Source organism: Chaetomium fimeti (genome assembly GCF_033439085.1).
Source record: "Chaetomium fimeti strain CBS 168.71 chromosome Unknown B0H64scaffold_7, whole genome shotgun sequence".
Taxonomy (NCBI): Eukaryota; Fungi; Ascomycota; class Sordariomycetes; order Sordariales; family Chaetomiaceae; genus Chaetomium; species Chaetomium fimeti.
In genome coordinates, this window is record NW_026944335.1 from 875502 (window position 1) to 897670 (window position 22169).

Here is a 22169-nt window from a genome sequence, read left to right on the forward strand (position 1 = left end):
TGTTACTCTCATTACTAATGATAGACTACTCCAGACCCCCACCAGCTGGCTGCAATCTCCTCGCAGCTTCGCTTTTTTGCCCTTTTCCTTTTCCACTCTCGAACCCCAGCCCCCAAGGCCGTCCCAGTCGGCCGGGTTCGTGGAACCTTGTCAGACCAACCCCTCCTTTTCGGCGACCTCTCCCGAACCCACCGATCTTGGCGTACCATTTCTCGGTCAGGATTCCGGCGAAACGGGTCTCTCGGGGTTGTGGATACGGTTAGTCTCGTGGTGAGAAAAAAAGCAGACTCGCGTCCTGCTCGAGGACTGGGCATCCGATCACGGCCGCCTTGTTTGGTCTACTCATCTCACTTCCCAACTCTTCGATAATACCCTTCCTCAGCGTTTCTCGGTCGCCCCGACCACTAACCCCGCGGGGTAAGGGACGGAATAGTTGCGCGAAGTGGGTATCGCGGAGGGTCGGTTCCTGCAAAGGATGCATATGCTGCTCTTGAACGCGGAGGGGGGGGTTCGCGCGGTGTGGCTTGCATACTCACAAGACTATCGCTTTTCGTTCGGGTCCACCTTGTGCCCACTGCCGTCAGGAAATCCGAGAGGCCGGGCAGCTGTCCACCAACGCCCCTTGTCTCCTGCAGGCACGAGGAAAGAGCAGGCGGAGGCATGGCAAGCGCGGTGCTAGAGTGTGGCCGAGAGAGGGTGATATTCGATTGTCGTGTCGATTCTCATGCCCGGGAACGCGAGAGCGAGGGTTCATTGGCTCCTGCGTGCTCGTCTCATCAATGGCCCCCTCTGCCGGCCCGTGGTGTCGGTAATAACACAGGGGTTACGCTCCGCGGCTGTCCCTCCTGCATACCTGCGGTATTTTACTTCGAGGCCGGTCTCTCTGCTTCTTTATGCCACGTAGGTACTTGGCAATGGAGACCTTTAATCAACATCAACATCAACCGCACCACCGAGTGTTGACGAAGAGTACTACGCTCAACCAACACCCGCCTGTGCCGTACCATCCGATGTACCATCGTTTCTACTTCGTCCTCTGCCTTTGGTCCGCTCCGGTGGCTTCATGCCACCTCACTGTGCAGACCTGGCGTCTCCCAACCGTGACACCTTCCGCCTCCGGCTGAGCCGCCTCACCTCATGCGCCAGTAGTAGAGGAAAAAGCAAAGTAGTTCTCCTCAACCCCGGGAGCAACGCCAAGTGCCTGGCCGCATAATCGTTGTCTCACTCATCTCGATATCTCTCTGTGCTAGGCGGGCATTGGACTTGGGGGAACCGTCCACTGCATATGTGTACCCGTAATGAAGCCTCTGGCCAATCTACTCCCTAGGGATATATTCCGTCTCCTCTCGAGCGCTCTCTTTGGCTGGGTTTACGGGGTGGAGTTGAGAGTACCCCGAAACATAACGGGCGTGTCAGCCAGTGAGAGAGTTGGTACATGTATGTATGTACATACAATGTAGGAGATAGATGGACCAGTTGCTCCGGACGAGGGTTGTTGGGTTGGAGATAGGAGCGTGAGTAAGAGCATTCTTGTTGTGTAGAGCTTCTGTTCTCGCCTTTCCCATTATTTGTGTGTCGGTATTTGCTTTTTGGTCTTAGTTCACGGACCGCCCTTGTACCGTGATCTGATCTCGGTGTTTTGGGTTGAGGTGGTTTCGGTTTGGCCTCCCCTCTCAAGAGTTTTAGCAGGCAGAAGGGGGTTGTGTTTCTCTCGCTGTCTATAGGGTGTTGCTAGTCCTTGTAGGGCAAGGATGCCCATTTACTCGGTGTCTCGGTTTCTTCATCAGGCATCCGTCATAGGTCCTGACGGGCTAGCCGGACCCCAGCATCCTTCCTCTTCTACTTCGATGGTGAAATATAGATGAGGTGGCAAGAATCATAGAGAGATGAGACAGAAAGCTGTAAAGAGATCGGTCGTTGGGCAAGGAATAGCTAGCCCCATAGCACAACTCGGCAGGGCACCAGTTAACCACGCAAACCAAGCAAGATAGTTAAACTACCACTCTAGATACCCAAACCGCTTTATTTCTATTCTTAATAGCCCCTTTCCCATCCACCCATATATGCCAGGCGCCGTTACACAATATACAAATACACACATACCACCCCCCGCCACCACACCACAGACAGACGACAAACCCATGGCTAACTTAACTTAACCCCCTCTCTATCAACTAAACTAAACCAACCCCAGCCCAACACGGGGCACAGATAGATAGAAAAGTCCAATCAACACCACGTAAACACGGGATTCCGCCCCTTGATCATCTCCAACCGCTCCACAATCACCTTCCTCTGATTCCCCTCCATCCCCGTGGCAGCCGCATACCCGAGGTCGCCGCCCTCCAGGTCCTCGTCCTCCTCCTCCCCATGCTCAGCATGATGCTGATGATGCTGATGATGATGGTGATGGGCATGATGATGATCGCCATCGTGCCCCGCGCCGATCGAACCGCCGTAGTCCAGGCTCGCCCGTCCGTTACCGCCGGCGCCGCCGTTGCTGTTGTAGAACTGTGAGGCGAGCGAGTTGCTCTCTCGCCGGGCGGCGGCGGTGGTGGTGAAGGAGAAGCGGGATTGGTGGTGCTCTGCACCGGCGCCGCGGTCGGGGGAGTAGACGTTCAGCGACTTGTGGCTGTTGGTGGCGCGCGGGAATTGTGGGCGGGTTGGCTTGCCGTTGCTGTTGTTTTGATCGCCTAGCGGGGCGCCGTTGCTCGACGCACCCGGGGACGGGAGGTCGTCTTGTAGCGCGAGTTCGAATCGGCCCGGGTGGGGGAGGTTGGCAGGCGGGCTGGTGACAGTCATGCTGAGGAGGTCGGCGACAGCGCCGGATGTGGTGGGGGCAGACGCCGCGTGGGCGCCGGAGGTGCCGGCAGCGCCGATGTCCATTTCCTCTTCGCCGATGATGTCGCTGCTGCCTTTGGAGTGGGCTGTAGCGGTCGCTGACACGGTGGCGGGGTCGGACTCGGCAGTGGCGCGGCGGCGCATTTCGGCGCTCGCGACGCGCATGGGCACGGCGACCGGAACGTCGACGAGGTCGTCCCAGACGCAGACCTTGGCGCGGCGGGTGAGCTCGAGTGGCCCATGGTCGGGGGTCTTGAGCGTTTCGACGACGTTCCAGGCCTGGCCTTTCATGACGGCTATTTGGCGGGCAAACATGCGCTCTTGGAAGTCGTTGTCCATCTGGAAGATGCGGCGCAGGGCGAGCTGAGTTTGGCTCCACCACTGCGTGGATGTGAGCAGCGGGAGGAAGTGGTCGCGGGTTTTCTGGGAGAAGGGCCGGCCGATGAGATCGACGGGGAGGAAGAGCCAGCCGAAGGGAAAGCTGGGGACTGTTAGCAGTTGTACTAGTTTTGGGATCTGGGGATGTTCTCACCTCCTCCAAGCATCCGGGTGCTTCCAAGGCCACGACAGGGAATTGTCAATAGCCCCCAACGAAATCTTGGGATCCGGCGTGGTCGACACGGGAGTCGAGGCATCCATAGGCCTCTCAACGCGGTACGGATACGACGCTCTTGTCCTCTGCTCTCTCTGCGATAGGTCGACTGGCCTCGGCCCGGGTTCCGGATCCGACGTATCCATGTTGAGGTGCACCGGCTCAGACGCCACCGAGACCTCTTCCGTCTCCCAGTCGATCTTGATCATCCAATTATCCAACCCCCTATCCGTGTTCCGCATGATGTAGTCCAAGATGACGAGCTTTTCGAGCTCCTCCCGGAAAGCCTGTTTCAAGGTCGGGGTCCAGACAAAATTGCCGGGGCCTGGCGTTTGCGACTGGGGCGTCTCGTTGCCATCATCGCTATCTCCATCGTCGGGCTGCGCGCTGCCCGGGCGGCAGTTGTCGGCCCATCGCCGCTTTCGTTTCCTATGGGGGTCTGTTGTTCGGAAACCCGAGAGGTACTGATCTGGCCATGGGTGTTCCCGCAAAAAGATGTTTGCATCCTTAAAGCCCTTGAGGAACACTTGGAAGCTGCCCGGCTTTGAGGGTAAAGGCTTCCTCTTCCTAGAGAAGGCGTATCGGTCCCAAAAGGGGTAGTGGAAGGACTTGGACGAGAGATAGACGACGTCTGTGTATGGGACGAGGTGTGTGCGTAGTTGCGCGTCGAGGACGTACGCGGCAGCCTCGCTAACGTAGGAAAGGTTGGGAATAAGACTGGGAGGGAAAAGGTTAGCGTTGCGACAGCTCGTTTGGAGGGTCTGGCAGAGTTGACAGACCAAGCTCTACCGAAGAAGCACGGGAATAGATTCCGATGGATCCACTTGTTCCATTTTGGGTTGCCAGCCGCGTAGGGCTCCTCGTCCTTGGGCTTGAAGACGCCCACCACCTTCCCGTCAGGATTTCTCGCGAAGTAGCTACCAGAGCTCCCCTGGGAGATCATGCGGGGGTGTACACCTTGCCGTATGGCGGACCTGACGCTGTCGACGATGACCTCGAATTCGGCCTTGGTCATGTAGCCGGGCTCCGGGACGGCCAGCATCTCGGCCGTCACAGGTCGGACGCCCTCCGGAGCCTGAAAGACGGAATGGTGTATTTCGAGACGCTCCTCCTCGCCCTTCTTCTTGTGTCGGCCGCGCTTGAACTTGGAGGCGATCTCGTCGGCCCAGCGCTCGAGGCGGGCGTTGATAGCCTTGAGGTCGACGCCCGAGTTCCTCCGACCGCGGCGACGGCGACGCCCCCCGGACCGAGACGAATCACGGAGACCGGCCGATCCCGAATATTTCGGCGTAGCCATGCCCGAGTGCGGGCGGGGCTGGCCGATAGGTGCATAACGCGGGGCGGTCGGTGGTTGCAACGATGCATAGCTGGCGGCGAGCGGGTCGTCGTCCGAGTCGTCGCTGATGTCGGCCTGCGCAAGGCGCTCGTACCCGGTCGTTGCCGGCCGTGGCATTTTGAATTTCCGACTTGGGGGTTTCGATTCGCGTGATGCTCGATGTCGAAGGTCTACTTCGTGAAGTCGAGATGGATGGATGGCTATGCCATGGATGGTTGATGGAAGCAATAGGGGTAGGGGCAGCTATTAACACAAGGGTAGAAGTAACAAAATATTATTAATACGGAAATAGGAATCAAAATAGTCGTTTGGGATATGGCGGTATAGAATTGGCATCGAAAGAAACACTGTAGATGCTCGGTCTGCAAGCACACAGTGGTTTGGCAAAAAGTTGTCAATGTCGAGATGCACCAGAACTGAGGTTGGTGCTAATTGCAACACGACACCACAGGTCGCCAATGACAATGACGGCAGAGTTGACGAGTCCAGGCGTGTGTGTGGGTGGGCTCGTGGGGTGCCACTAACATTCATTTTCGCTTTCCGGGCTCGAACCGGGGCTCGGCCATACCCGTCCGGGCAGCACACAGTAAGGACTGGCTTACCACACCGTGCCCATTGGCGAAGGAAGGAAGTCTGGGGTCCAACCACGAAACAAGGAAAACGGACTCCAGAACACTGCACATCAGACATCGTCAACAACATGGCGTGCTTCCGAAGATGCCGAATTTCGAACTTTCCCCATTGACTGAACACCCAATCTCTGCTGTGCCAGCAGATCCCATGTGCAATGGCCGGCATCGGGTGATAGATCCCTGTAGGATCCTCGAATTCGGAATTTGTCTCCCAATCGGATGCCTACAACAGTCAGCTAGCGAGTGCCTCGGGGTCCTGACAGGGACCGGTGCAGTCGGCCGCAGCCTCGTTTCTCGTCCCAATGGCACAGCCGGCACAGCCAGCCAGGTCGCCAACAGTCAGTCAGCAGGGACTAGTCGGAATTGACAAGAGCATGAGTTATGAATCCCCTGCCCGGACTGCTTTGAAACCGTGTTTGACAAGTTGTCACTTTCACCAACATCGCTCACCCCCACCACAGCGAGACTCTCTCCACAACAAAAAAAAGAAATAGAGAACATAGAGAGAGGTGGCACGAATCAAGCCTCCGTCCTGCTCTCAGCCTCACTTTTCTTTACTCGCCCTCACCGACTTTGTAATGGTGAAACACCATCCGGTCCCCCAACACCCTCATTCGCCCACCAACTGCCACCCCTGAAAGATATATCTCCGGCCACTTGTTCCTAATATTCACTTGCCTTTCTCCACGACCATTTTCACTCCCTACGGCCACCTTAGCCTCTCCCTCCAACAATTCCATACTCGCCCACACCGCTCTCCAGAGTACGGGTACCCTAACCACGAACCCTCCCCCTCCCCCCAGCAACAACCATCGGCCGGTACAGATCACATATTCACGACCCCCCAGCAACAAGACCAACAACCGCAAGAACCAACCAGCAACCCAACCACCGACCCAACCCAACCCACCCAAAAACAATAATAATAAAAAAATGACACGCCAATACTACTGCTGGAAAGTCAGCCTGACCTACCGGTGCGGCTGCACCCAGCTCGCGCCCATCGCCCACCAGTGCCCGCCCGACCGCGAAGGGTGCAACAGCTGGCTGACCCACAAGCGGACCGACAAGGAGTGCGAGGCGCACCGGCTCGGGTTCGGGCTCACTTCTTCTGCTGCTGCTTCTTCTTCTTCTTCTTCTTCTTCTGCATCTTCTGCTTCTTCCTCTCCCCGGCCATCACAGCAGCAGAGTAGCGAGGATGGTAGCGGGGGTGAGGGTGCGGGTGCGGGTGAGGGGGTTCCGGGGAGGCGCGGCAGCCCGGTTGGGGACGAGAGTGGTGGTGGTGAGGCGGGGGCGGCGGTGGCTGGGAGGAGGGTTGTTGGGTATTACTAGGGAGGGGTGCGGTATGGTATGGGGTTGGCGCGCTCTGAGAGAGGAGATGATGCGGCAGGCAGGGGAGACTACTACGCACGCCGGAGGGCTGTGGGGAGACTCGACTTTGGTGCCGCATACGGTGCGAAAGGCGAGCCGGGAGTATGGGGGTGACACGCCCGCGCAATGCATCCGGAGGGGGGTGGGATGTTGGGGGAATCCTGGGCTTACGGAAAGGAAAACCAAGCTACTCGAAGACGGGGATGCTGACCTTGAATGGACCCGACGTCGCGGAGAAGATAGGGCGGCTGGAGAAACTGGATCATGAGCAAGGCCGCATAGCAGCACAACATTACTAAAACCACACAACTCGGACTTAATACGGCATCTGTCTGGATATTACCTGGAGAGATGCCCGCACTCCTCTCAGAATCGTTTCTCTCAGACTGCAAGCTACAATACAACTCAATTCTTCTCCCAGATAGGTAATATCTGCTAAATTACTGCTTTCTTTTGGCGATAACTAGCGTCGTGCATGTCCATGTCAACGAGGATATTACCTGTGCCCATACCCGCTGAGTGATCGAAGAGCAACAGGTACTCTATGCTGGTGAGCCTCGGTGACTTGCAAGACAAGGACCACAGCGCCGACCCTCCTATATTGAGGGATGTGGCCGCAACCTCTTGCTCCCAAAACTGGTTCTCTAAAAAGACTCCGTCCATGCCCGTGGTTAAGATTAAGTAAGCTGCTTTAACCATCATGCCATGTGCCTTGATCGCCTGTGCCTTTTCCCAGCTCCCAAGAAAGGTCTCACGGGGTATCAAATACCGCAGCGCTAGTTTTCATAACCCATGTCCACCGTCCAACCGAACGCCAGAGGAAAGAGAAAAGGGACATCGGAAGGAGTATACAGGGAAGGTCGTGGAGATCGGACCTTCTTAGACAACTTAAACTATATATATATGTGGGCAACAAAAGGAGACAAACAGGGTTGATGTGACGCAGCACCGAGGATACCATCGCTGGGGCTGCCGTGGAGGGAAAAAGAAAGCAACTCAAATCTGCCAAGAGACCGTCTTCTGTTTGTTACATTGGCCCGGACGCGACATTGACGAGCGAAGTTGCGATGGGCCGTCCTGGGTGGGCGACGGAGGATCATTGTCACCGTGTCTGTCATGGAGAATGTCGTGTACTTGAGACGAGTTGTGGCGGTGCAGCCCTGGAGTCGGTGTTGTGCGAGTTTTGATGTCCTCCTTGATCTTCCTACCGGACAACAACTCGTGGAACATGGTCGAGCCATGCAGAGGTCGCGCTGGTTGGGATAGGTTGATGCCAGGTGAACCTAGGTCTCCGTTCAGTTGTCCACTAGGTGGCAGCTCATAAAAACGTGGCGAGCGGCCCAAGTGTCGCGGCGGCGTGGAGGGATCCCCGGCCGAGCGACTGCCGGGGCTGACCTTCTTGCCGGAACCACACAAGCGCTGCGGGATCGGCAAGGGTGTAGTCGGAGAGGCTAATGTTTCCTTGATGGCCTGTTCGCCATGGTGCTCGGGAGACCAGAACAACGGCGGCGGGTGTCGCCACGACTGCGGCTCAGTCGAGGACCGGTAGTTCAGATCGTTAACATCCCTGCCGTGCAGCACCTCACTGACATCGACGCCACCGCCCGAGCGGCGCCACTCGCGTTGCTGCCAGTACTGGTTGATATCTTCGCGCTCTTGCTGCAGCTGATGTTTGAGAGATAGGCGGTCCTTCTTGTTCGCCTCAGCTTGGGCCGCCTCGATGTTTTCAAGGAGGCGCTGATACCTCTGTTTCTCAGACGGGCCTTGATCTTCCACGCGCGGAACGGGAACCTCTCGGTGGCAAAGCTCGCAGTTGCGCTCGGGGGCGGATGCGTCGGGACCGTTACGGCAATGCCACCAACCTCCACGAATGCGTTGTATCGTATTAGGCCAGGCACCGTTGGGCTGGTGGTGTTGCTTGTTCCACGTGTGCTTGTTTGGTCGAAACCCCTCGCCCCATTGCTCCGCCCTCGCATTCTTAACTGAGGTTCCCATGAGCAGAAGCAGGTCCTTGAACTTGTCGAGCAGGGTGGCACCTCGTAGTGGGACTGCCTTTTTGGCTTCCATGATGGTGAACCACTCTGGCACTGAAGTAACAACGGCATCGACATTTGACGTGGGAGGGATGGGAGTTGGCTCTGCTGACTTGCGCCAATCGTCCTGCTGATCGAAAGCCTTTAGTTGCTGATCGACGACAAGCTGGGCGTTGTGCATGATGGCCTCCTGAGTCGACTGGTCTTGTTCTTTTAGAGTGCCTCGCAGTCCGGTCATTGCCACCGCGATGGCCAACTCTGTGCCTTGCTCTTCAACGGTCTTCCTTTCGTGCGTTCGGGATCGCTTTCGATCGATCACGGTGGGCGGTCTGAGGTCTTCATGGAGCACACTCGTGATCTCAGCACGGCATCGCATGATGACCTCATCTAGCTCTTGGTGCACCAGATCTTGTTCTTGTGTCAGGATCTCCTCCGCCTCCCCAATCCTGGCGAAAAGTTTTGTCTGTTCTTTTCGAGTCATTACCTTCCCACGGGAAAACTTGTTCGCAATCGCCCGCTGGCGTTCGTGGTTCAGGTGAGCGAGTTTCTCCTTGTTAAACAGCAAGGAATCGTTGGCACGGTCGAGGTCAGCGTGACGTTCCTCCATTGCCTTAGCAAATGCCTTAGTTCGGGCGGCATAGCTAGATAGTTGTTCATCGATAAAGTCCGAACCAAAGCCCTCATAGACCGGACGACTCTCTTCCAGCTGCCTCTCAAACTCGCGGTTGTGCTCCCCCATGTCGGGTGGTGGGAAATGAAAAAATTCATGACGGTCGACTTTGACGGAGTTGTAAGGGTCCAAGGGGTCTCCTTCAACTTGTCTTGCAAAAAGAGGACTGCCGATACCTAAAGAGCTCTCGACCAATCCGCCGACAACATGAGGTACTCCTTCCATATCAACCCGGGGGATTCTGGGCTGGCAGGCAGCTGAAGGTACTGCTACGTTGGTCTGTGGCTCTCGCGGCGCTCGAGATTGTTGCTGTAGCTGGTTGTTGGCCTGTGGCACTCGCCGGGCTCGAGATCTTTGCTGTGCCTGGTTACCGCCTTTGCTCTTCTTTTGAACCGTCCGATGACTGCTTTTCCTTCGCATTCGGGGGCAAAGGAGAGGTCGATGGCCGGTGGGGACGGTGGAGGATCCGGCAGCCCTTTGGCGCCGTGCTGGAGATGCTGCAACATGAGGGATATCGCGAGGTGACTCTGGAGAAACCACATCATCGTTGTCCTCACTATCGGATTCTGCAGCTTTGTCACCCTTGTCGGGCGTCTTGGCCTTGTTTTGCGCCGCTTGGATCGTCTCTAGTGAAGTGAAAGCCGACCGGGCGACAACTGTAGAATCGACTCCTGAACGCGGAGATAGGGTGATGGCTTGCAAGCATGGTTCCAGGAGATTGGCTTCCCTGTCAGTATTCGAAGTGGAATGCCTCTTATCGTTCCGCGCTGGATGACTCTCTGAAGACGTGAGTGACGCCAAAGTGACACTGCGTCGATTGGCGTCGGCCGAGAAAGCGGCAAGTGAGTAGGGAGTCGCCGTGGTGGCTGTTGCAGCCGACACTCCTTGAAAGCAGGGCTCGTGAGGGCTATTACCACGGTCGAACATCGCAGCTGAATCGGGTTCATCGAGTTTGTCAGGTTTGTCAGGTTTGCCGGCTTTCCCGTCACCCAGCTTCTTGTCATCTTGTGGGTGGCTCTTCTTTTGGGTCAGAATCATCCCTGGAAGGGTGACTAGGGTTGGACTGATGCTGATTTCGTGAACAATGGCTTGATGAGTGTTGGGAGCGGGGCGAGATGTCGAAGAGGTTATTGATGACCCCATTTGGCGCTCGATGTAAGCGGATTTCCGCGTTTCCGGTGTTTTGTGCGCATTCTGCACAATGTCCTTGGAACAAGCCGCAGGATCTGCCGGCGCAGCCCTGACTTCCAAGATTATTCTGGAGGCCATGGTTTGTAGCCGTGATATTGTAAAACGAGATTGAGAAAAGGGTGTGATCGGAGTGACGAGTGACTGATACTACAAAGTCGTTCGCAGGATGATTTTCCCTGCTTCGTGGAGTCTCGGCCGGACTCAGAGGGTGATAGCGAGCGACCGGTTCGATATCGTTGGGAAGTCGGTCGCGTACGCGAGACGAGTTCGTGTCTCGGGTCGCAAAGGATTCGCCCAGAAAGCGAGGATTTGGTGTACGCAGAAAAATAAGGATTAGAGGGAGGAGGATAAGTTGGATTATCTCGGAGGCAAAAAAGCCGAATCACCCAACCGGCTGCTCGCCGCTGGGGGCACTCAACTCCAGTCGGGCGTTGTATGAGCATCGGGCAGTGTAATCCAATGCGCTGGTTCCATCCATGGAATCCAAAGTTGCGGTGGGCGAAGAGAGCGGGGCTGTTAAAGGGAGTCCGGGAGGAAGGCACGATTTGTAAATTGGCGAAGGCGGGACCTTGAAGTTCGGAAGTAATAAGTGGGAAGGTGCGGTCGAGTGAAGTCGGAAACCCTTCAGGTCGATGGGCAAGGACCTTGGCCTCAACTGGAGGCAGGTGCGTAGAAGGTTCCATGTGGATAGATCGCCCAGAGAGGCACCTGCTGCCCGGGCTCCCGCTTAGGCATCTTGGTATCCATCCAATAGTGGCAATCGATACACTGGATGAAGAGGCGAATACAGTGGCCAAATGCACTTTGTTGTGCCTTTTTTCCGTGCACACACTGCCCAAGCTCAAGCAGATACTGGCCCAACCATAACACGCTCGTTGAGTTGCCTTGTACGGTATTGCTCGTCGGCCAGGGTAGATTTCTGCATTTTCTTCCTGAGGGCCTCGATGGTCGCAAATCGACCCCTGGCACCATGCTTGAGCTTCGTGATCATGTCCGCCGCCTTGCCCTTGGTCACGTCTTCTGGTCCCAGTTCATCCTTGGTACCCCTGAGCTTATTCAAAAGCTTGAGCTGTCCTGCAGTTGCCGGCGCCTTCCTCCACGGCAACGTTCCCGTGATGATGTAGAAGGGGTAGTTTTCGCGGGCGTATTCGTCGCAGCCGTGGACGGCAGAGTCAAAGGTCGCAGCGGTTAGAATCTCACGGGGAGCCGCATACGGGGATTTCGATACCCCTGCCGGCAGAGCCCTGACTTCGTATGCCCTGAATTTGGGGTGGTCGGGTCCTTTGTAGGGAGTCTCTTCTAGTTTTAGGTACGTTCCCTCGGGGCCGTTGAGGATGTATTTTTCCGGGGAAACCCGGACCCAAGAATGCCGGCTGATGTCGCGGATATGCTGCTCGCCGGACGTGTCGGCAATTAGGTCAAATACCGTGTCGTATTCGGTGAAGGTGACGTTGTAGGAGTGACCCGTCGACTCGGGCTCCGTGAACTGCTGCGTTGGCGGAAAATCCTTCAACTTCTCTGCCTCTTTACTGTCTGACAGCGCGAACATTTTGTCGGTCGAGGCCTCATTCACCAACTCGTTAGGGTCCAGCCCAAATAGGGTGGGGGTGGTGACGATGCCAGTCTCGAGGCTAGCTACCATGTCGATGATGTGGCAGTTCTGCTTGCCAGCGTGGAGTCTCATACCGCGGCCGATCATCTGAATCAAGAGATTCCGTGATCTGGTCGGCCTCGCCAAAACAATGCAGTCGATGTTGGGGATGTCCGTTCCCTCGGTAAAGACGCCGCAGTTGATGAGCACAGGGAACTCGCCCTTCTTGAAGGCGTCCAGGCGCTCGCCCCTGTCGCGCATCGGCGTGTCGCCTGTTACGAACCGAGCGTCGATGCCGTAATGACGAAACCTCTCGGTCAAGGCGGCGACATGGCTTAGGTCGACGCAGAACACCAACGTCGATTTTCTCCCGGTGGCCTTGGCAAACCAAGTGCGGATGACGACATCATTGAGCTCGACGGTGTTGACGGCTCGGGAGAGGGAATCGGTATCAAACTCGCCACTCCCGCCTCGGCCCTTTCGCTTGACCTGAGACAAGTCCACCTTGCTCTCGACAGTGGTGAAGAGGACATCGCTGAGCCACTTCTCGCTAATCATCTCCACATAGTCCTTGTGGTAGACTATCTCGTCAATGGCCGCGCCCAGCCGGAGCCCGTCAAAGCGAGAGAAGGTGGCCGACACGCCAACCAGATGTGGAGAATCGGGCTGCTTTTCCCTGAGACCGAAGTGTTCTAGCACCCTCAAGTACCCTGGAGCAACGATGTGATGGGCTTCATCGACAAGGACCAACTTGAATCGGCCGGGGTCAAACTTCAAGAGACGGTCTCTGGAGATGATGCTCTGCAAGCTGGCTACAGTGATGTCGGCGGTACCGGAAGCCGAGAGCTTACCGAGCTCGAGTTCGATGGTCTTGTCCGGGTACGTGTTGGAGCAATGCCGGGCGGCCTGCTCAACCAGTTCTCGCCGGTGGGCTAGGATAAGTGTTTGAGTTGCCGTCTCTGACCGGGGCTTGATTCGACCAATAAGTTGAGTGAAGATAACCTGACGCCGTCAGCAATGGACTTTTTTATCCCTTTCCCTTGGCCAAGGATGAAGGTCCTACGGTCTTGCCACTGCCAGTGGCCAAAGATACACCCAGCCGCTTATGACCATTCTCAAGGTATTGAAGAACGGTCTGGATGCATTCTTCTTGGTAGTTACGCAAGGTAAGGCCTTGAGGTTGAGAAATTTGGGGCGCCTCTGACAAGCCTGGCACAGTTTGATCAAGAAGTCGTCTGGAGCTGGATATTCCCCGGCGTGGGCATGGCTGAAATGACAGTCTCGTTACACTCCGCAGTACTCTAGCCCTGAGAGTTGCCGCAACTAACCGTTTCATTTTTGCGTCGAAATCATTGCTCGCGAGTGTTGTTGTGTTCACTTTTTTTGAAGTTTCTCACAAGGTTGACGTTGGTACCAGCAGTTGGCACCTGGCAGATAAATGCCTGCAGGGCCGGTCGGAAACATCATTGGTTGGCGTTTCCTTTTTGGAGATCGACGGGCACTGTGCGCTTACGGGTTCGGCCAGTGTTTTGACTCGGGATTTTCATCTTGAACTCATCCAACATTCAGCGATTGCAAACGACTCAAGTCATGCATCGACCGTATGAAGCACAGAGAAACCCGTCGTTTACGGGGAAACTCAAAAGTAGGCCTAGCCATCGCGAATCAAAGGGGTAGGCCTTTTTTCCCAATAATCCGGGGTTGCTATTTTTTCTTTTGCTCGACTTTGCACAGTTCAGTGCTTTTCTTGCATCATCAATCATCAAATATTCATCGAAGATGGACTCGGATCAATCAAGCGACTACGATGCTCAGGGAACCGGCCGCCTAAGGAAATCAGTGTCAATGGCTCTCAGGCAGTTGCAGCAGCCACAACGAGCAAGGGCGCGCTCGAATGAAATTCCAGAAAGTGATGAAGAGGAAGTCGAGGATCATGGGAATGACGACGACAACACCGACGATGACAATCAGAATATCATGGACGACCTCGACAACAACACAGAAAGTCAAAGAGAATACTCAGTTTCTTCAGTTGGCAGTCACTACAGTCCCGCGCCCACCGCTTCCGAAGCCGATTCCCCCCCCGCAACCCCCAACCACTATTCCCTACAAGTCCAAGCAGAGCACAGCAACCGCCGGCACATCTTATCACCACCAACCAAACGACCACCCACCTCATCCCCCTACAGCACCGTCCCACCCACCCCAACCCACACCTACCGCTCCTCCCCACGCAAGCGTTCCCTCTCCCCATCAACCCGCTACCCCTCCCACGCCACCAACACAGCAGCAGCAGCAACATCAGCAGCAGCACCACCACCCCCGGACTCCTCTCCACGCCCCTTCAAGCGCCTCCGCACCGCCACCTTCCACCACGCCTACCTCACCCTGCTCAACGACGACATCCGCGACGCCGCGCAGCAGTTCACCCCACTCCCCACCGATAACGCCGACGGCGGCAACAGCAGCAGCACCACGCTCGCGCCGTCCCAGCTCGGCCTGACGCACTGGAGCGGCGCGGAGAAGGCGCTCTTCTTCTCGGCGCTGGCGCGCGTGGGGCGCGACGACGCCGCGGGCATCGCGGCGCGCGTCCGGACGAAAGGGGTGTTGGAGGTCGCCGCGTACCTGGAGCTCCTGGCGCGGGAGCGGGAGCGGGAGCGGGCGGAGGGGGGGGCGGGGGGCAGGGTTGTGGCGCTGGCGCTGGCGGCGCCGGCGGAGGTGCCCGCCGCGGTGGAGCTTGGTCAGGAATGTTGTGCCGCGCTGGAGGAGGCGGCGGATGCGGTGTCGGTGAGGCAGGAGGGGCATGAGGTGGGCGTGGAGAAGGCGAGGTGGGGGGAGAGGGCGTGGTTGGTGGAGGGGGGGAATTGGAGGGCGCTTGAGGCGGCGCCGCCGGAGGGGTTGGAGGGGAGCTTGGGGCTGTTTCGCGTTGGGAATTGGTTGCGGTTGAGCGGGCGGGTGTTTATGAACTCGGCGGTGGAGGAGTATAATTGGGCGAGGGTGGAGGGGGAGGAGCCGGCGGTGAGGGCGACGGCGTTGGAGGACTTTTATACGCTTGCTGTGGAGGTCACTAGGCGGCTGGTTGCGGCGACTATTTTTGTTGGGGAGGGAAGGGTCAGGGCGAGGAGGGAGTTGTACCCGCATGCGAGGAGCAGGGTGTGGAAGCAGGACGTGGAAGCAGCGGCTTTGTCATTGGGGTTCCCGACCAACAGCCGCAAGTTCTGGGCACAGAGCGCTAGGCGGCTGAGGCTGGATGTGTATGACAGTGAGGATCCGCCCATGGTGGGCTGGGAGGGTGAGGGTGAGGACGAGCAGGACCCAATGTCGTATGATGAGGTGGAGCGGGCACTTGGCCTTGAATCAGAAGCCACCGGCACGAATACCGCCCCTGCCGAAGAGACCGAGTCGTCAGAAGAGGAACTTGACGAAGACATGGCCTCGGCCGCGGGATCCGATGACGGCTCAGTCGATCTCGGTGCAGGAACGCCGCGGGCTTCCGGGGACGAAGAGGTTCTCCCATACGAAGACGAAGCGGAAAAGGCGGCCATCACGCGCGAGGTGAACGAGATCTTTGTCCACTCGGCCCTCGAGTACCCCAAAACAGGGCCACAACGGAACAACCTGCGGAACCGAATCCGTGCCGAGAGGGCACAAGAGGCCTATGCGGACAAGATGGACGCCAGGGCATCGTACTACGAAGAGAAGAGAATGTGGGCCATGCTTGAGCGGCAGCCCCGGATGGAATTGGTGAAGCCAGACCCCCCGGAGGAGCCGCGGCAGTGGACCACAAAGACGGTCGATGACTTAGTGAAGAGTTATTCCAGAACGCCCGGCGACTGGAGGAGCAAGCTAGAGCTTGTGCCCAGCAGGTGGGAGATGGACTATGCGCTTGTGGAGGATAAGAAAAAAGCGGAAGCCATTTCCGTTGCAACAAGTGGCGACGAGATTTGATACCATATATATGTTCGGATCTGTCCAAGCTGGAATGGATTTATCTACCAAGCTGTGAAGCGTCTAAGCAACACCTAAGGCCCATTTCCAAAGAGCTCATCCCACCGCGTTCTCCGATCCCACACCACCTTGTCGTCACTCTTCCGCTTGAAGTACAGGATCCGGTGCTGCGGGATAAACTCCTCGTCCGTCTGCTCGCCCTTCCACGCGTCAAGCTCCTTCTCCTGTGCTCCCGTGAACCGGTCCTCATAGCCGACCACAAAGTCGCTGCTATCGAGCTGCGGGTCCCACCGGATGCGGTTGATGGCGTCGGCGGCAGTGCGGAACTTTTTCGTCTTGTCGGCGCGGAGGTCGACAGCAGCAATCTGCTTCCTGGCGGCTTGTCCCTTTTTCTTCTTCTCTTTCTTGGCAAATTCATCGTGCTCCGAGTCCTGACCCGACGTCGCCTCCAGCTCTTCTTCCTCCTCTTCCTCGTCCAGTTCCTCCTCCCCGGGGGTATACTCGCCCCACTCGCGACTGTCAAGCTCCAGCTTGCCCAACTCGCCTTTATTCACCACAGCCGCACTCAACCAGCAACTCTTCGCATCAAAGTACCTCTCATCCCCCCTCATCTGCGCCTCAAACCGGGCCAGCACAGTCTGCAGCGCCCCCAGCGCCACCTTCAGGTCCTCCTTAGCCATATCCGGGGAGCCCTTATCAAGGCCGATGAGGTAGCAACCCCTAAAGTCGCGGTCACCATCATCACCACCCCCATCCCTATCCCCTCCCCCCTCCTCCAGCTCATTCGCCTCCACAAACCGCGCCGGCCACATACGCACAAACAAGCCCGGCGCGCGGCGGTGCAGGTCCACCAGCAGCATAACGCACCGCGACTCGAGCCAGCCGAGGAACTGGGCGCCACGCGCCAGGGACAAGCCCCAGTACTGCACATCCAGCTTGACATACGACCGATGCGCGGCCAGGAAATCAGCCGTGGCGGCGGTCGACCCGGCCACGAAAGCCGACCACGAGGGCGCGTCCCGCAGCGCGGCGCCGGCGCGGCGGAACTCGGCGGCGAGGGTCTTGGCCGACGGCACCGAGGCCGTCAGGGCGGTGTTGCGCGCGGGCGGGAAGTAGCCCAGCACGGCGAGCGGCTCGCGCGCCGTGCGCGTGTAGGGGAGGGTGTGGCGGTGGAAGGTCGGGTCGAAGGCGATTTGGTTCGCCCAGTCGAAGGTGGCGTAGTGCGCGAAGAAGGTGGCGAGGAGGGTCTCGGCGGTCGAGGGGGCGCCCGTCTCCCGTGCGAGGAGCTTGTGCACGCGCGCGAGCAGGATGGAGATCTGGATGCCGCTGAGGAAGCCGAAGCGGGCGGCGTAGATGCCGCGCGACTTGGCCCAGGTCTTGATGAAGCGGTGCGCGAGGCGGAAGGTGGCGAGGTCGGGGAGCGAGCGCGCGAGGTAGTCGGTGTCGCGGATCGCTTTGAGCTTAGCGAGGGTTTGCACCGAGAGGGACCAGACCGGGTCGGTCGCCGGGGCGCGCAGCACGTCGGGCCAGCGCTCGGCGACCAGGGTGGCTGGGCAGTACTGCAGGTCGACCTTGATGCCGTCGACCTCGATCTCCAGCATGGTGCCGGTGTGGGCTAGGACCCGGCGGAGGATCCTGATGCCCTGAGCGGCGGCCTTGCGCAGGCGCTGGGTTGCCAGGGCGAAAAAGGTCTTGGTGCTGAAGGGGCCGATGCACAAAACGTCGATGTCTGAGGAGGCGGTCCAGACGTCGAGGGCATAGGAGCCAACGGGGACGATGACGACTGCCGGTTGTGAGCGTGATCCTGCTGCGTCCGTTGAAGGCGCGTCGAGGATCACACCCTTCAGGAGCTCCAATGCCTTCTTCCGCTTGATAACCTCGTCCCCCGTTGGAATTACCCCAAGCTCACGTAGAGATGCCTCCACGCCCCCTGCTTGATCCAACTGCTCTGGCGCCTTCTCCGGGTGGACAGGCACAATAAGGTCGGCAACCTTCTCAGACGGCTCGTCGGCCTTGTCACCGATGCCTCCCATGTCCAGGGTGCATCTGACACCCCAGTGGTCGCTAGCGAACATTTTTGAATCATCTCCCTGCTCCGTCAAGAAGCCAAACATGTTGAAATCGGTGATCTTCAGGAAGCCCTCGCCACGAACAAGGATTCGGTCATATCGTTGAGGCTGCGCGTTGGCGCCGCCGGTGGCCATGGCGGCAGCCATACCGTTAGTGCTCGGATCCCAGGTGGCGCCTTGCTCCCCTTCCACATCGTCGCCGTCAGAGTCGTCCTCGGTGGAGGTCTGCCAAGCATCAACCAGCTTCGCCTCGGAGAAAAGACCATCGAGGCTTGCCAGGTGGCTCGCGGACAAGTCCGATATGGCCTTGTTTTTAAGCGCAGTGTTAATCGAGACGGATGATGTCGTAACGTTGAAGTCGCCCGCAAGAATCCAGGGGTGTCTGGGGTAAGTTTCAGAGAGGTAGTTGATGACCCGTTTGATATCCGTCTTTTTGGCAGCGACCGCTCCATCGGTCAGGCCGTGGCTAAGGTGGACAGCCGCAATAACAACCGGGAGGAACCTGTCGCCATCAGACCGGCCGGCATGCTTGATCTTGGCGACCAGCGCGCCCTTGTGCTTCCGATGGAGGGAGACATACTCCCAGTCGAGGGGAGTCGCGCTCAACATGACGATGTTAAGGTAGTTTGGGAGCGGCTCGATGTCGTCTTCGTGGGGCGGGCCGTGGGTGCAGAACGGATACGCTTCGCGGATCTGCTTGTCGGAAAGGAGATAGGACAGGAAGCTGTCGGTGACCTCTTCCAGCACCAGCACATCCGCCTGGGCATTCTCAGCGAGAATGTTCTTCACCACCAGCGGATACCGGGCCTCGGACGGCGGCCACTCGAACTCGGCGAGGACATTATAGCTCGCCACGACGAGCTTCGAAGGCATGAACGGCGTCCACCGCTCCGACTCCTCCCCAGCGCAGTACAGCGACGCGGTCTGGAGCTGATCCTTCTCCGCCATCCCCTCCGCACCCTCCGCATCCTCATCCTCCACCTCCCTCAGCACACCCACACCCTTATAAAACGGCGCCACCTTCCCCAACCTCTCCACCGTCCCATCCCTCAGACTAATCCTCCCCCACAAGCGCATCACACTTCCACCACCCGCGTCCCGCTCCCTCACCAGCACAGCCAGCTCAGCAACCTGCCACTCCACCCGGGGCAGCAGGCCAACCTTTTCCACCAAAAACCGATGCGCATCACAATCCACATCCTCGCTCTGCGCGACCGTCATGTGCATGCGATACGGCCGCGACTCCGGCGCCCCCCCACCCCCCAGCGCAGCCAGCACGCTCTCCCTCAACGCCTTAACCCTCTCCGCCCTCGCCACATCCCCATCCTCCAAAAATATGGTACTGCTCACCCCCTTCCTCCGCTCAAACACACCCACCTGCCCGAGACACACCTCCACCCCGGTGTCTGGTAACGGAGCAGCAGCAGCAGCAGCAGGGGCGAACGCGGCACCAACACGGTCGGCGGCGTCGGCTAGGCGATCGGGCCGCACGAAGGGGTAGACCAGGTTGATGTGGGGCGGCCACTTGGGGTAGGCGGCGTCGTAGAGGGCTCGCAGGCGGTCGAGGCGGGGCCAGAGGGCGGGCGGGGGGAGGAGGGCGAGGGCGGTGTCGTGGGAGGTGAGGGTGAAGGAGGGGGGTTGGGGTTGGGGTTGGGGTTGTTGTGGTGATGTTGGGGTTGGTGATGGTTCCGCCATTGTTGGTATTGTGTGTGGTGTTCTTGTGTTATGTGTTGTTGTTGTTGTGGTGGTGTTGGTGGGTTGGGTTGGAAAGTTGAAGGGAGTGGTGAAAGTGAGTTGAGTTATGAACCCGATTATTTTGTGAGGATGGTAAAAGGGTAAATTGATGATGAATTGAATAAATAAACTCAGGATGAAGTCAGAAGTGATGTTGGTACGATGATATTTGAGTAAAATGCCCCTGTTCTTGCTGCTCATCCCCCCTGAGAGCTGCCCGTTTCTTCCCCGCAATGGCATGAGTGAGGCTGGGGCTGAGTTCGGCAGTGTGTCACAACCTGTGCAGGGCCCCCCATTAGGGCCTCTCTCCGAGTGACTCACCTCCGCCTTGGAGACTTATTCCACCTTGAATCCTTGACACATTACTCCATAGACATGTCTGAGTCGATTGATGCAATGCAGGGCACTGTTGGTGCCAACAGATTGAAATGCAAGTAAAGTAAACGAAGCAACGGCAGCTATGTACCCAAGTTGGAACTCAAAAAGAGAAAGCTTGACACAGTGTATATTCAATCCAAAATGCACAGTACACGTGCAGCCCCTATCCAAGCCAAACATAAACATGAATAGACATTACCGCAGGGATCCAATACCCGGGTCTCAACCACCAAACTCCGGCGCTATGAGCTTGCCTTGGAGAACAATCTTCAACAGGCGTAAAAGAACAGACCATAAAACCAACTAAAAACCGACTCTAGGAGTCAGGCCTAGTACTCCGGACCCCAGTCCACATCCTCCGGCGTAGCTGACGGCGTGCCCTCCATGAGCGCCTCGAGCTTGTCTTCGTTGGTGACCCAGCCATTTCGTTTCGTAGCAATTGCTATTCTCGGTCAGCTCTGTGGCCCACGGCATATCAACAAGCACTAAGAAAGGAGAAGGACAAGACATACCATAACGAATCGGCCCCCTCCACTCCCTCCACCAGACCTCCTCAGTCTGCACCGCACACCGCCTCCCGTCCGCATCACTCCCCTTAGGCATAGTCGCAAACGGCCAAACCGCCTTAACAACCTCATACTTCCTCTTCCCCGCAAAGAACCCCGTGACGCTCGTGATAAACTTGTTGACCCGGTCCGGATTCTGCACCACCACCCTGCTATGCGTGATAGGAAACGAGACGGCAACCGTGCCCGGGTAGCGCATAGCAGCAACCAACTTGCGGATCTGCCCCTCAAGCCATTCAACATCCAGATTAACAACAACCCTCTCGAGCGCAAAGGCCTTCACGCTCGCCGTGTCGGCCACGAAACGGGCCGCCCACGCGTCCAGCGAGCCGTCCCCCTCGACCTCTGGCTGCGCGGCGGGCTTGGTGCCGCCGCGGAAGGCCACCTCCCCCGCGCCCACGCAGCGCAGGTAGTCCATGCGCTGGCGCGGGTCCTCGGGCACGAGCAGCGAGAGCAGGTTCAGCTTGATGGAGAAGTCGGCGCGCCCGGTGCCGGGCGTGTTGCCGCGCCGCCCCACGATGTGGATCTGCGGCTTGGGCGGCACCGTCGCCTGCTGCCGGATCAGCGCGACCAGCGCGTCGGCCGAGCTGGAGAGGTGCGCGGTGGTGGACTTGATGGTGGTCTTGTCGGTCGAGAGCTCGAAGAGGGGCGGGTTGTAGAGGCGGTAGTCGAGGGCGGGTAGGCCCGGGTACCGAGGGGGTGGCTTGGGCCCGCCGGTTTGGGATTCCGGGGGCGGGGCTGGCTCCTGGGCCGGGGTGGAGGGGCCGGAGTAGGGGGGCGGGGTGGGCGAGCGGGGGGTGGTGTAGACGGGGACCGGGGCGGGGGGCGGGACGGGAACCCGGGGTATCTGCATGTGGGTGGGAGCGTACGCCGGCGACTCCTGGCTGGGGTCGGGGGAGTACGCCGGGGATTGCTGGTTGTGTACCGGTGATCCCTCGAGCTCTTCCTCCGTCATGGGCACCGTGTTGCTTCCCGAAGTAGGATTGCGGCTCTGTGATGACTGTGATGACGGCTGCTGTTGCCCTTGCTGTTGCTGGCGCTGGAGGTGTTCCTGAAGACGCATCTTCTCCTCCACGACGGACGGTTGAGGCGGCTCCATGGCGGCTGCTGCTTGTTTTGGCGGAACACGAGTACGCGCTGTGCCGGCTTGGCTACTCAAGTACCTTAATGACGTGAACTGCGGTCCGGGCCCGAATTCGGGGGGAGCCGGGGGCCGA

At 58.2% G+C, this 22169-nt stretch overlaps 8 protein-coding genes across 8 annotated transcripts; 2 read left to right on the top strand and 6 right to left on the bottom strand.

The window, feature by feature from the left end:
* Positions 1-1967: 1967 nt before the first annotated feature.
* B0H64DRAFT_477489 (phosphatidylinositol 3 and 4-kinase-domain-containing protein) lies at positions 1968-5231 on the bottom strand. The gene is made up of 3 exons (XM_062808207.1): positions 4213-5231; positions 3374-4150; positions 1968-3322 (listed from the first exon to the last, which is right to left on the bottom strand). The coding sequence occupies exons 1-3, from the start codon at positions 4884-4886 to the stop codon at positions 2230-2232; spliced, it is 2544 nt and encodes an 847-aa protein (XP_062655843.1). The 5' UTR covers positions 4887-5231; the 3' UTR covers positions 1968-2229.
* Positions 5232-6334: 1103 nt separating this feature from the next.
* B0H64DRAFT_445271 (uncharacterized protein) lies at positions 6335-6733 on the top strand (the record flags this gene model as incomplete). Its single annotated transcript, XM_062806841.1, has 1 exon — positions 6335-6733. One exon carries the CDS (start codon positions 6335-6337, stop codon positions 6731-6733), a length of 399 nt encoding a protein of 132 aa, XP_062655844.1.
* Positions 6734-7123: 390 nt separating this feature from the next.
* On the bottom strand, positions 7124-7621 carry B0H64DRAFT_227040 (uncharacterized protein). Its single transcript, XM_062799666.1, has one exon. The coding sequence runs from the start codon at positions 7472-7474 to the stop codon at positions 7208-7210; it is 267 nt and encodes an 88-aa protein (XP_062655845.1). The 5' UTR covers positions 7475-7621; the 3' UTR covers positions 7124-7207.
* On the bottom strand, positions 7622-11126 carry B0H64DRAFT_227045 (uncharacterized protein). Its single transcript, XM_062799667.1, has one exon. The coding sequence runs from the start codon at positions 10742-10744 to the stop codon at positions 7769-7771; it is 2976 nt and encodes a 991-aa protein (XP_062655846.1). The 5' UTR covers positions 10745-11126; the 3' UTR covers positions 7622-7768.
* B0H64DRAFT_227038 (P-loop containing nucleoside triphosphate hydrolase protein) lies at positions 11126-13640 on the bottom strand. Its single transcript, XM_062799665.1, has 2 exons — positions 13321-13640; positions 11126-13259 (listed from the first exon to the last, which is right to left on the bottom strand). The coding sequence occupies exons 1-2, from the start codon at positions 13591-13593 to the stop codon at positions 11508-11510; spliced, it is 2025 nt and encodes a 674-aa protein (XP_062655847.1). The 5' UTR covers positions 13594-13640; the 3' UTR covers positions 11126-11507.
* A 594-nt stretch (positions 13641-14234) lies between these two features.
* B0H64DRAFT_329142 (uncharacterized protein) lies at positions 14235-16205 on the top strand (the record flags this gene model as incomplete). Its single annotated transcript, XM_062800862.1, has 1 exon — positions 14235-16205. The coding sequence occupies one exon, from the start codon at positions 14235-14237 to the stop codon at positions 16203-16205; it is 1971 nt and encodes a 656-aa protein (XP_062655848.1).
* A 74-nt stretch (positions 16206-16279) lies between these two features.
* On the bottom strand, positions 16280-19969 carry B0H64DRAFT_445275 (2'-5' RNA ligase superfamily-domain-containing protein; the record flags this gene model as incomplete). The annotated part of the gene is made up of 1 exon (XM_062806842.1): positions 16280-19969. One exon carries the CDS (start codon positions 19967-19969, stop codon positions 16280-16282), a length of 3690 nt encoding a protein of 1229 aa, XP_062655849.1.
* A 411-nt stretch (positions 19970-20380) lies between these two features.
* On the bottom strand, positions 20381-22051 carry B0H64DRAFT_365178 (uncharacterized protein; the record flags this gene model as incomplete). The annotated part of the gene is made up of 2 exons (XM_062801863.1): positions 20381-20828; positions 20899-22051. The coding sequence occupies 2 exons, from the start codon at positions 22049-22051 to the stop codon at positions 20716-20718; spliced, it is 1266 nt and encodes a 421-aa protein (XP_062655850.1). The 3' UTR covers positions 20381-20715.
* Between the last annotated feature and the right edge of the window lie 118 nt (positions 22052-22169).

What these genes read in the sequence shown, in the direction of transcription:
- B0H64DRAFT_477489 (XM_062808207.1), bottom strand. Translation starts at nt 4,886, where the DNA reads ATGCCACGGCCGGCAACGACCGGGTACGAGCGCCTTGCGCAGGCCGAC. An exon ending in TGCTTCTTCGGTAGAGCTTG is followed by an intron (nt 4,151 to 4,212) that starts GTCTGTCAACTC and finishes TTTCCCTCCCAG; the next exon opens with TCTTATTCCCAACCTTTCCT. An exon ending in CACCCGGATGCTTGGAGGAG is followed by an intron (nt 3,323 to 3,373) that starts GTGAGAACATCC and finishes AACAGTCCCCAG; the next exon opens with CTTTCCCTTCGGCTGGCTCT.
- B0H64DRAFT_227040 (XM_062799666.1), bottom strand. Translation starts at nt 7,474, where the DNA reads ATGATGGTTAAAGCAGCTTACTTAATCTTAACCACGGGCATGGACGGA.
- B0H64DRAFT_227045 (XM_062799667.1), bottom strand. Translation starts at nt 10,744, where the DNA reads ATGGCCTCCAGAATAATCTTGGAAGTCAGGGCTGCGCCGGCAGATCCT.
- B0H64DRAFT_227038 (XM_062799665.1), bottom strand. Translation starts at nt 13,593, where the DNA reads ATGAAACGGTTAGTTGCGGCAACTCTCAGGGCTAGAGTACTGCGGAGT. An exon ending in CCACTGGCAGTGGCAAGACC is followed by an intron (nt 13,260 to 13,320) that starts GTAGGACCTTCA and finishes TGACGGCGTCAG; the next exon opens with GTTATCTTCACTCAACTTAT.